The sequence below is a fragment of the Elephas maximus genome, chromosome 16, assembly GCF_024166365.1.
Source record: "Elephas maximus indicus isolate mEleMax1 chromosome 16, mEleMax1 primary haplotype, whole genome shotgun sequence".
In the NCBI taxonomy this organism is placed as follows: Eukaryota; Metazoa; Chordata; class Mammalia; order Proboscidea; family Elephantidae; genus Elephas; species Elephas maximus.
In genome coordinates this window covers 72596179-72608812 of record NC_064834.1, presented here as the reverse complement: position 1 = coordinate 72608812, position 12634 = coordinate 72596179, and the positions used below count along the sequence as shown (strand labels likewise).

Here is a 12634-nt window from a genome sequence, read left to right as displayed (position 1 = left end):
TCAGGGCACCAGTGTCCCCAGGGAGGGCCCACACTCCTGGGTGGGGCCTGGAGCCCCCCTCAAGCTTAAAAATCATGTATTATTTTTACAAATATAACACATGTCCATAGGCACAAATTCAGAGGCAGAAATTTTAACAATAAAAATCATTTGAATTCCACAGCCATCATTAACAGTACATTCTTTCAACATTTTGTGATCAGTAAATACATTTTTTAAAATAAGCTAGAATTGACTCAATGGTAAATACCAACAACTAACTTTTTTAACCTGATTTTTTTCACTTACTATGTCACAGGTGTTTTCTCCGGCGTTCTTCTGCATGACTGTGCATGGTGACATAGCGTTCCTCCGTGTGGAGGCAAATCATGACTAGTGTAACCAGGCCTTCTGGTTGGACATCAGGTGGGGTCCACGTCCTCAGATGGATGGCATTTCCCTAGCCATCTTCCCTCGGCCCTGCCTTCCTGCTCCCACAGTCCAAGGTGCCAGGCCATCCGTCAGACCAGACCACTCTCTTCTCTAGAGAGGGTGGGTGGGATACCACCTGGGCAAACACCCCTCCTCCTGTTCCTTTCCAACCATCAGGTGGTTCTTGGCCCTCCTCTCTTTGCGTTTGGGTCCACTGCATCCTTCCTGGCCCAGTGCCAAGAGCACGGTGTGTGTGTTGGTAGGAGGGTCTCAGGGATGTCTGTGTACAGATGGACATATTCTCTCCCTTTGCCAGCTCCCTGGGAGAAAGATCTGGTGATCTGCTCCTGTCAAGATTACAGCCTAAGAATCCCCATGGGGTAGCTCTACTCTGTCACATGGGGTGGCTGAGGCAGAATTAACTCGACAAGCACTCAGGAACCATAACATGCCGCTCCTCTACCCCGCCTCCCATTCTGCCCAAACCTTTCCCAGCCAGCTGACCTGGAAAGTAGGGTCCCACGCGAGATTTCAGTTAAAAATTCTGACATACAGGACCATGCAGGCATCCTGCCCCTCCATCATGGCCTACTCAGGGATGCCCTCTGGGTACCATGGCTGGGGCACTGCTCAGATTAGGCCCTGGACTCCCTCTAGCGGTCACTCAAGGCAGGACCGCTGGCCCTGGAGACTGGGCCTGGGTGTGGGGGATGGCACCCACCACTCTCTTATGGGGCTGATAGGGATCCAGGGCTCTCAGCATGGGTTTGAGGCAGCCCTGCCCAGCCAATGGCCTCCAGCCTGGGAAGGTGCCACTGGGCCATGGACAGCTGATGGGAAACATGTATTCGGATGAGACAGAGAGAAGCCGAGCGCACCAGCCATACAACGACCTCCCTGGTGGCCCGCTGCTGTTCCCACCCTGCAAACAAGGAGCACTGTTTTTATAGTCCCTGAGAACAACAGGGGAGCTGAGCCCAGACTTGACAACAGGGCTCCACATCAAGCTGAAGAGTACACGTGAGGACACTCCTCTAGGCCCTCTCTCCATCTCCTTCAGCTCCAGCCTCCACACAAAGGAACCCATGAGCCTGGGGACCTAGGAGCCCTGGTGACGCAAACAGGTAAACCCTCGGCCATTAAATGAGAGCTTGGCAGTTAGAACCCGCCCGGCAACTCTGTGGGATAAAGACTTGGCATGCGCTCCTGTGAAGATGACAGCCTAGAAAACCCTATGGGGCAGTTCTACTCTGTTGCACGGGGTCAACTCTGAGTTGGAATCAACTCAGTGGCACCTAACAACAACAGGCCCTGCAGTCTTGGAGACCAGGGATCACATCCTAAGGGCAGACTCAGAATGCTTCCTAAGTATTCCCCTACAATAGGAAGACCTGGGCCCATAGAGGGCGTGTGACCTGTCTTCTGGGGCACCTGTGGGTAGGTTCGAACCACCAAACTTTTGGTTAGTAGACCAGTGCTTAACTGTTAGTTCAACTCAGGAACTCCTTGGGAAGCTAATACGCCTTCCCAATTTCTCTGGCCTCCACCAGCTGTCTTTTAACTTGGGGTCCCTGAGCAAGTCAGGAGCAATTAAAGAATCTAACAGCAGACACTTGGTTAGTTTAATCTAAAAGTGGCTTAATTACCTGTCTCCCACTGGTAATTACTTGCTCTTTCCTAACCCTTTAGAGGGGAATGGATGTTTCAGGGTTCATCTTTGCACATGGAGGGATCGAACAGGGAGAATGACAGCCTGATGCTTCCTTGAGCCAATGCAGGAAACAGATTTTCCCCCTTAAAGTCAAAGAGGCTTTGTAAAAAAAAAAAAAAAAAACTAAGCTAACAATACATTCGCTTAATTATTTAAGTAGCAAGTCAATATTTCTCACTAGCTTCATCTTACAAGCCCAGCGTCCCCAGCAATGAAAGAAATGTTATTTAAATCCACGGACAAAGAAATGAGCCCAGGCAGAGAAGAGCTAAAGGCCAAATCTCCTATTATGTAACCAAGGCGAGAAAAGACTCAGCCCTTCCCAGAAAATAAACCATAGCCACACTTATTGCCAAGATCCAAAGGAAAAAAAATTTATTTACAATAGAGAATTTTATTTGAAACATGCATTTTCTTTTTTTTTTTTTTAACAAATCAGCAAATGCAGATCAAGTTTACACTCCTTAAGGCAAGAGTCCCTGTGCAAGCTGTACACGTTTATAATATTAAATCCAAAAGCTGCTCACCCTGGGAACTCGGGTACAAAGGGCAAAGCCAAAGTCAGCAATATGTCTTTTATTAGAGAATCAGACAATCTCCCTGATACAGGAACTCTGAGGTCAACTTGCTATGAATTTATACTAGGGAAATGCAAACCAATAGCAAGAAATTCTGATAGTCTCCTTAGTACTGCATACAATCGAATCAACGTCATTTAGAGAGCAAATACAGTAGTGCATACGAAAAAGTCAAAACAGGTCTGTCCATGTATCCGGGAGGACAGCAGTGTGCCGACGGTCATATTGCACGCAACGGTCAAGTCCAGACATTTGGTTCAAAGTTAGCTTTTCCCCATTTTGGCAATCAGCTCGTCACAAATCTTGGTGAGTTCTTCTATCTCTTTATTCTGAAAGTGAAGACGAGAAAGAGGTTGTTGTTAGAAATCAATCCAATCAGAAGGTCGCCACGCTCTTTTGGGGAGGTGGGGTCCACCAGGCCTCTTGGCTCCCCCCAAGTTATTGAAAGCAGCAAGAGAGATGACTTGGAGTCAAACTACCTGAGTATATACATCATCCCAGCTCTAGCTGTGTGGCCTCAGGCAAATTACACAACCCCTCTGACCCTCGGGTTCCTGATCTCCAAAATGTGGATAACATCTGTCTTTCTGGTAACTAAAGGGGAGAAGGAATGTAAAGTTCCCCACAAAGTGACAAGCACTCAGGGTGCTTAACTAGCATTGGTTCCCTTCTGTTTGTCCCGAAGGAAGTGGACTAAAAAGGAGGGTCTGGGTGGGTTTTTAAAGAAATGCCACAGGGAGGGATTGGGCAGTCTCCTTGGATGGGGGCCAGTAGCGTTACCCCTAGACACCCTGCAGGAGGGTGGCCGGAGGACAGACACTTGGGGGCAGACACACGAAGTTTCCCACGCCCCCGGAAGCACGCTTCATTTGTCCTCTGGGCCCACTCCAGGGGATCGACCCAGTGCTTGTTTAACACAGCTCACCCTACAACATTTCCCTCTCAAAGAAATGGGATCCAGCAGGCTGATCCCTCCAGCGTGGCTGGCCCAGCTCTATTCCTGGTCAGGCTGGGTGACGAGCCCTAAGCTGCCATGACAGCGGCTCAGGCCATGGCTCACCTGGCCTCCACAGACTGACCTGGTTTAATAGCACAATCAACCTTGAACTGCCCTCTCCAAGGGGCAAGATCTTTCTGGAAGGCTGGGTTACACTGTACAGCCAGTTACTCCCCAAGGTCCCATGGGACCTGTGTCTCAACCAGAGCCTCTCCCTGGGGCTGTAGAGTCCCTTCCTGGGAAGGTAAAGCCTCCTGAGATAGGTTCCAGCCTACAGCACCTTCTCCTGAGTTCCCAGGTCAGGGCCCCTGGTACCATTACCCCATGCCAGTGCTTGAGAAGAATCGGCCCTTGGTGGCGGGGGAGAAATGACAGTCCCCGCCTGCTGGGGGAGCCTTGCCTGGGATGTTACCTCAGTCCCCTCAGGTCTAGAACTCACAGCTGAGGTCAACAGCTCCAAGGTGCGCTGCATGGGGCAGGGCAGGGTCTGAAGGTGATGCGGCACACACGCCACCCCTATAATCTCGACCACTGCTGTGGCTGCTGCTCACAGTGAACCACGCATTTTTGCAGTTAGGGTGCTAAACACACCCCAGGCGCTACAATCTCAGTCTCTTAAAGGAGACCATTACGATCCCCATTTGTCAGTGAGGAAATGAGGCTCAGAGGGGTTAAGCATCATGCCTCAGGTCACACAGCCAGTCAGACGTGGCAAGCCTGGCACGCAAATTCAGGCTGACCCAGCTTCCGTACGGCTTTGCCATTATACTTATTAGAAACAACATGTGCCTTCTGATAGCTGACAGGCACCAGCATACCCATTAGCTATGGACTCCTGGAGGTTCGCCAAGCTCTAGCCTGGCACCGTCGGCCTGTTGCCAAGAAAACTGCTCCATGGTAGAGCTTAGCCCACTGTGCAAAAGTCTTTACAAAGCCCTGAGTCGGTGAAGAGCCCACTGCTTCATACAAGGCCTGCCTGGGTGGGTCACGGTTCTGAGTCTCATTAAAACAGGAGCTGTCCTCTACAACCAGGAGGGACTCCACTCCTCACCCACTCACCAGTAAGTATACTGGATGCAGGCCTGAAAGCGCTATGTCTGGTATTAAAAAAAAAAAAAAAAACACTGCTGCCATTGAGTCAATTCCAACTCATAGTGACCCTTTAGGACAGAGCAGAACTGCCCCATAGGGTTTCTGAGGCTGTAACCTTTACGGAAGCAGACTGCTACATCTTTCTCCTGAGGGGCAGCTGGGGGGTTCAAAACATCAACCTTTTGGTTAGCAGCTGAGCGCTTAACCACTGCACTACCAGGGCTTCTTGCTTGGCACATGGTAGGTGCTTAATAAATATTTGACAAATGAATCAATGAATGAATGAATGCTAAAAAGGAATGTAACACGCCAATAAACACCCAAGAAGGCAGCAATTCCAGGAAAGGCAGAAGGGAGGCATTAAACTGGATCTTTGAGCTGGAGAACAAGGACATGCCCTCGTCATGCAAGGACATGACTTCGTCATGGGAGCGTCGCCCTGGCTCTGTCCTGGGAGCAGCAGTGGGCACTGCCAGGCCCAGCCTCTCACCGCCTATTTATCAGATGGACTGGCCGGCCGGCCCCAAGAGCACCGCTGCCTGTCTAGAGACACCCACTGCTGCCTGTTACCTTCTGCTCCAGCGTCCTCTCCAGCGCATCCACGCGTAGCTGCTCCTTCCGCAGGCTGGCCTGATAGGCAGCCTGCTCCTGCTGCGCCTTGCCTCGGACCTGGGCGATCTCAGCATTGGCCCTGTGGGGATGAGGATTCAGGGAATGTCACCATTCACCCTGGACACCTCCTGCCTCCCAACCCCGGACACGAGCACAGTGTGAATCCACCCCACCCGACGGTGCTCCATGCACAGGACGCCATGAGAACTACCCTGCCTCCTGTTCCCATGATGCCCAGGTGCTCTGAGCAGGTCCCCTAGAAATGACAACATGCATCCTTTGCTTGTCAAAATAATGCTAACTGACAGCGTAAGGGCCCTGACTCATGGCGGCACCCTACACATCAGAACAAAACGCTGCCTGGTCCTATGCAAGTCCCACGATTGGTTTCGGATCAGACTGCTGTGACACATAGGATTTTCACTGGCTGATTTTCAGAATTAGATTGCCAGGTCCTTCTTCCTAGTCTTAGTCTAGCAGCTCTGCTGAAATTTATTCGGCATCATAGCAACATGTAACACACCGCTGAGGGATGCTGGTAGCTGCACTTCAGGTGCATTAGTTGGGAATTGAACCCGGTCTCCAGCACGGAGGGTGAGAATTCTACCACTGAACCCCCAATGAGTACGGGGCAGACTTGATGGCAGCTAACAACAACAACCCTTATCATGAATCTCTTGGAAAAACACACAGGCATAATCTGCTTCCTCCGGGCCAAGGCAGGTGCTGGAACTGGCCGGCCTAGCAGAAGGGTCTGATGGGCGCCTCCCCAGGAGCAGAGTGAGTGCTGTATTACCTGTCCAGTTTCTCCTCTGCGTGTACCTTCAGGGCCTGGTACCTCTGCTCCTCTTTCTTCACTCGGGACAGGTACTCCTGGGCGCACTTCTTCAGCACCTCTTCATTCTGACACGACAGAGGACGGGGGGCAGCCCACAATAAGAGATGCACAGCGGCACCGGGAGCCCCAGGAACCCTCTAATGCAGGTATAACTGCAGACAGCCCAGCCTGCGAGAACTCCCTCCTCACAGGCTGTTGGAAACTGCCGTCTAGAGCCCCCCACCCCAGGGTTCCTCGTGAGCTTTCCCAGCCTGTCCTACCTTCTCCGCCCCCTCCCCACCCACCTGCATGCCAGCCCCCCAACACTAACACACCTTTCTAAAGCCCTCCAGGACCTCTTTCATCTTCTCGTATCTCCTGAAAAGGTCGGCCAGCGATTTCTCCACGGAGTTCAGGTCGGCCAGGGCCTGCTCCTTCTCCATGACCAGCTGCTGGACGGTGTGGTGGGAGACAGACTTCTCCCGCTGCTCGTCCTCTGGTGGGAGAGACAGGAGCAAGGCGATCGAGACCGTGGACACAAGCCGGGTCCCCAGGCCAGCAGAGACCTCCAGGCAACTCAGGCTAACTAGCGGGGGGCACCTGGGGCCCCAGCTTTTCTTTGGGACAAGCCCCCTCCCCCAGAGGCCACCTAGGGTCTATCTCTAAGGGAAGAAGCATCCAGACCCTGGGCAGCATCGGATGGGGTGGGAATTTACCACTATTCTTCCAACCTGATCAATGTAGCCCCTTAAAAATATACAAAAGTCACTCGTGAATTTTGTGTTAGGGAAAATGAAAAGGTGCTGCCGCCTGGGCTGTGAGGGTGACCCTCCTCAGTTGTACCAGAAAAAGAAAAAGAGGCTTTCTCATCCTTAAAAGACCCCAGGAACCCAAGGCCAACATAACCGTCTCCCTTGAAATCCCGTCTCGCGTAGATGGGCAGCATTCTCGGCTAGAGTGAGTGTCTTAAGGCCAGGAAAACTGGGGCTATTTATGTCCAAGTAGGATGTGAGCTTCTCAGTTATGCACCAGACAGATGGGGTTTTGCCTCAGGGCACAGGAGCTGATCGGGGGAGCACCTGCCCTGTTGCAGCCCCACCTCTCGGCCCTTGGCCATCACCAGCAGACAGTCCACCCCAAGCGTCTTGACAGGCATTTCTTCTGTCAGAGGCTTTCTCTGATGGCCACATCACAGTCCCTTGCCCGCACAGCTTACGCCCCCCTGGTTGAAGCTCTCTCCTCAGTGCTGGCCCCTCACCGACCCAGGTGGGTGAGGAACTGTTTGTTCTAACTGCCTGGAGCCTCGATGATAGCAGAGAGCTGGGCAGGAGAAGCCCCCTCTCAGAGCTCCCGGGGGAGGGCTCAGGAGAGCCAGAGCTGCCTTGTTTAGGCCCAGGCCACCTGGGGAGCTGCCTCTGCAGGACGGCATGGCATGCATTCAGGGATGATGACAGCAGCCACAACCCTAGCAGCAGCCAGCACCTACCACGCACTTCCATGGGCTGGCGCCATGCTGACTGCTCTCCTTGGTCAATGCCTCCTAGCCAGCACCCAGCACCCAGACTGAGCTTCCTAAGACACAAACCATCCTGTCTCCTGCTCAGAGCCCCCCAGTGGCCTCCCTGCACTTGGGACAGAATCCAACTCTGCCGCTCTGCTCTCTGCCGGCCTCATGGCCCGTGTGCCCCTCCTGGCTCCGGCCACATGGCCTCCAGCGCACCGGGTGGGTTCCTGCCCCTGGCTCCACACTGCCTCCCCCTCCTGCAGGAACATCAGCCCCACGCCTTCCCACGCTCCCTCAGCTTCCACACAGGTCCCTGCTCCTGTCACCTCCCCACGGGCGCCTTCCTGAGTCCACAGTCTTCTTTTTAATTTGCTCTTCACAGCAGTCATCACTCCCTATCACTGTATTATACACATCTGTGTGTGCACGTGTGTACGTGTGCTTGTGCATGTCTGCTGCAAGCGTACACACATGTGCATGCATTCCTGTGTGCTGTGTGTGCACACACGTGTGCACGCCTGTGTGCATGTGTTCAAGTGCATGTGCACTGTGTGTACGTGTGCTGTGTTGCGCCCATACACGTGTGCATGTCTGTACGTGCATGTACGCATGTCTGTGTGTGCACATGTGTATGGGTTGCTCATCTCCCCCGGAATGTGTACTTCACGAGGGCTGGGACCTGAGTCTGTTTAGTCCACTGCTCTGTCCCCAGGGCCTGGCACACAGAGGGACTCAATACATGCATGTGGAATGAATGAACTTGTGAAGCCTCACAGCAACTGAGGGGTGGGTTTTCTTAGCCCCATTTTACGGATGGCAAAACAGAGGGCTTGAGAAGCTAAGCCCTTGGTTCAAGGCCTCACAACCAGAAGCAGAGAGCCAGACGCAAAGTCAGAGCCCATGCTCACGTCTCCCAGTGGTCTTGGAATGACGGGGTCCCTGAACAGTGGGTAGGCTTTGTGTGGTGTTTCCCCTTCAGCTCCTAACGGCAGCCCTTGCTGCATTCCTGAGTGAGGCACATTCTCGCAATGTGGTGGGGAGGGCGGGAACTGGGCCACCATCTGGGTTTTACCTCCAGCTCTGCTCAAGCTGTTCTAAAGTCCTGAGCTCCCTGAGTCCCAGGGCCTTGTTTCCCGAAGGAAGGGACTGACCGTGAGCAGTGGTTCTCACATCCACCTGGAGGGCTGGTTAAAATACAGGTTCTGATTCCGGGGCCTGGGGTGGGCCCAAGAAGGTGCCTTTCTAACCAGTTCTCCAGGGGCGCTGATGCTTCTGGTCCAGGGACCACACTTTGAGAGCTCCTGGCCAGAAGATGCCTGATGTCCTTCAGCCTCTGCAGTCACATGACTCTCAGCATTCTTGGTACTGGCAGCCTGGAGCTGCACAGGACAGTGGGTAAGAGCCAGGTTCTGAAATCCGACTGCTGAGTTTGGTTCCTGTCTCTGACACATCCCAGCTGTGTGACCCTGGGCAGACTATTTAACCTGTGTAAGCTTCAGCTTCATCACCTTTTTTTCTTTTGGTGGGTTTTTAAGCTTCAGCTTCGTCACCTGAGATAAGGGAAACTATCTCAGGGCACTGGTGGGAAGATTAAATGAGAGGATGCAGATAAAGCCCGGTACACAGAGTAAGAACCCAGTTAACAGGGGCTGATCATCAACACTGGTTAAAACCTTGTCTGCCAACCAAAAGGTCAGCAGTTCAAATCCACTAGCTGCTCACTGGGAATCCTATGGGGCAGTTCTACGCTGCCTATAGGGTCGCTGTGAGTCAGAATCAACTCAATGACAAAGGGTTATTTGTTGGGTTATCATGAAGAGAAGGAACTCTAGTGGCCCAATGGTTAAGCCCTTGGCTGCTAACCAAAAAGGATGGTGGTTTGATCCCACCAGCAGCTCTGTGGGAGAAAGATGTGGCAGTCTGCTGCCATAAAAATTTACAGCTTTGGAAACCCTATGGGGCAGTTTTACCCTGTCCTATAGGGTTGCCATGAGTTGGAATCGACTCAATGGCAATGAGTTTGGGTTTTTTTTTGTTATTGACAGCATCGTTGTCTGTGATGCAACCTCCTAACAGTCACCCGTAACTGCTGAGATGGTGGGTTGCAGTGATTCATTAAGAAGCTTTTTAACACAGAGAACAATTGTTAGCTGCCACTGAGTCAATTCTGACTCATGGTGACCCCATGTGTGCAGAGTACAACTGCTCCATGGGGTTTCCAACGGCTGTGACCTTTCTGACGCAGATCGCCAGGCCTGTCTTCCGAAACTGCCTCTGGGTGGGTTTGAACTGTCAACCTTTCTGCTAGTAGGTGAGTGCTTATTAACTATTCGTGCGACCCAGGGACTCCAGTGAGAACAGAACCTCTGGCAATCTGCTTGCTACCTCTAGACTCCTAACAGAAACGGCATTTCAAAGTTCCACTAGTCACCAAATGCTTCTTTTTAGTCTTTGAATTTTAGTTGCTTCCTCAATGCTGTATGATGAATATTCGGGGCTTATTTGAGGTCACATCTGCATGTCACTCCACTTGGAAATGGAGCTATTTATCAAAGGACAGTCTATCTGGTTTCCTGAAGCAGAGATTTTGCCTGCCTCAAGTTTCCTTCCCGCCCGACATAACCTTTTTCAAAATAGAATTCCCCAGTTCCCAGGAGGCAGAGGCGGCAAGAATTCTTCACCAATCTTTCTGTAAATTACAAACGCAGCCAGGGTCTGCAAATCAGGAAATCAGCCTTAAACCAAAGGTGCTCTAGACTCAACCAGAAAACAATGCCCCCGAAGATGGCCCTGGCTTTTTTCTGACTAAGCATCACTAAACTGTGTGGGGACTGCAGCAAATACACAAAAGCAAAAAAAAAAAAGAAAGAAAGCAAAAAAATAAGGAGAAATTAAACCAAACAAGGGTTACAATGGGCAGGTATCAAATTAGGTGAAAAGCGTTTACTTACCAGGCTTGCCTGTTTGTTTTGCAAGCAAAGGACAAGAAGCAACAGAAAATGGAAGCAAAACAGATAATCAGGACAGTTGTTAGGAAAGCAGAAAAAAATCATTTGCAACAACCTGGAAGGCAGAAAGCACAGAAGTCTCTCTTTGTTCTGAATTCTGAATATTCGATCCTTGAGCTTAATAAAACACAGTCTCTTTTAAAGTGACATTTGATGAGAATGCACCATGATGGCAGAACAGGATGTCACGTTGGCATGGGGCATTGGTGAAAGCCTTATGGAAGCCAGAGAGCCAGGCTGGAGCCAGGAGGAGCTAGCATTGGGGGGTGGGGGGACTGGTTTTAACTTCAAAATGCAGCTGAAGTCACTCTGGTCCTGAGTGTCAAGCTCTCTGGTCTGAGTGTTGCCTTTCCCCAGGGCTGCTGGATAGGTGAGTGAGAACATGAAAAGAAAGATGGAGCCCAGGTGAGACGTGTGACTGTGTTTCCATGTAACCCTGGCCAGAAAGAAGGCATATCCTGCCCACAGTGACAGCGAGTCTCAGCCATGTCTTTGTCCCTTACTATCCTCTATAAGGACATGAGGACCTCGAAATCTATGGTGGCCCTAATCAATGACCACCACAGATGTGCCACCTTTCCAATGAGAAAAACTCTGGAAAGGTGGAGAAGGAAGAGGATGGTGGGTGAGGATGGGGATCGGACACACAGTGAGACACCTCCCTGAGTGACAATGTTGCTCCCGGCTAGGGATGCTGGAGGCGGTCTCATGGAACCATCCCAGAGAGTACTCAAAACTCCCAGGGCAGGAAATGCTCAAAAGGGGGTGTGTTCACAGCTCTTCAGGAGCCAGACGGACCCTCAGACCAAACACACCAATTTTCTTTTGGGGCCAGAGAGTGGTATGGGAGCAGAAGAAAGGGTGAGGGGTGGGGGATGGGGTGGGCATGTGTGGCCACAATCCCCGACTCAGGGTGGGAGGGATGAATGTAGATGGCCTTCTTGGGAAGGGGGGCTTAGTTACATTCACATTCTATGTCCCCTCCATACTGACTGGGACTGAGAATGTTGTTGGAAGCCTTCTCCCTGTACAAACTCTGTGAAGGAAGGCTCAGCACTGAATAACCTGCCACCATAGGGCAGGACACTTATGCCAACTAGACAGACTCTCACTCTCAGTTTTCAAGAGGGACCGTCGGCTACAAATCTGCCAACTGAGCAAGAGAAGATGGCACCGGGCAGTCTTCTCTCAGGAGTAAAGCCCACACCCTCCCACTCTGCTTCCAACATTTGTCTAAACGTCACCACTAACAACAAAAATAAAAACGTATGACTCTGAGACGTAGATGGATGTTTCCAGACGAGTGCTGGCAGGTCTAATTGATGGTCTCACATCCCGAGACTCCAGGAGACCAAAAGGTTTTGCTCAATTTGCCAAACAATAGTGGATGTAAATCCTTCATCCTGAGCACTTTGATCAGCATTTTCAATTCCAAGAGATTTTAAAAAAAACTCATTCATATGTATCCATAAATTCTTATACCAATGGAATAAAGACATTTCTTTTTGATAGGAAGCATGTGCCATGAGGCTGAGCCTCAGAAACATCCAAATGGCCGCCTCTGTGAGTCCTGGGGTGAAATCGCCTTTATTACAATAAATCCAAATGAAAGCCCCTTCGGTGAATGGAAAGCATTTGACTGTTGGCCTCTTCACAGTCCACAGGCTGCTTTTATCTCTATCTGGGGACAAGCTAGAGGTGTGATGTGACTCACAGATCCAAATGTCTGCGAGAGAGAGAGGGTATCTGCCAGCAAAGTGTCGAGCATGGACACATAACTGCACTCAGAGTGTGCTGGGATTCTACTCCACATTTTCTTAAGAGAGAAAGATTTTCTAAAAATGGGGGATATTGTGGACCTAAGCAAATAAGTAAGTAAATAGATAAAAAAAAAATTTAAAAAG

At 51.0% G+C, this 12634-nt stretch overlaps 1 protein-coding gene across 13 annotated transcripts in view; it reads right to left on the bottom strand.

The window, feature by feature from the left end:
• Positions 1–2479: 2479 nt before the first annotated feature.
• TACC2 (transforming acidic coiled-coil containing protein 2) overlaps positions 2480–12634 on the bottom strand; it is a 264177-nt gene continuing 254022 nt past the window's right edge. For all 13 annotated transcript variants that reach the window (XM_049855746.1, XM_049855751.1, XM_049855752.1 and 10 more), the window contains 4 exons: positions 6554–6714; positions 6198–6304; positions 5360–5480; positions 2480–3029 (listed from right to left, as the gene is read on the bottom strand). In XM_049855746.1, the coding sequence (XP_049711703.1) occupies positions 2964–3029; positions 5360–5480; positions 6198–6304; positions 6554–6714 (455 nt within the window). In that variant the 3' untranslated portion in view covers positions 2480–2963. The remainder of the gene's footprint in view (positions 3030–5359; positions 5481–6197; positions 6305–6553; positions 6715–12634) is intronic.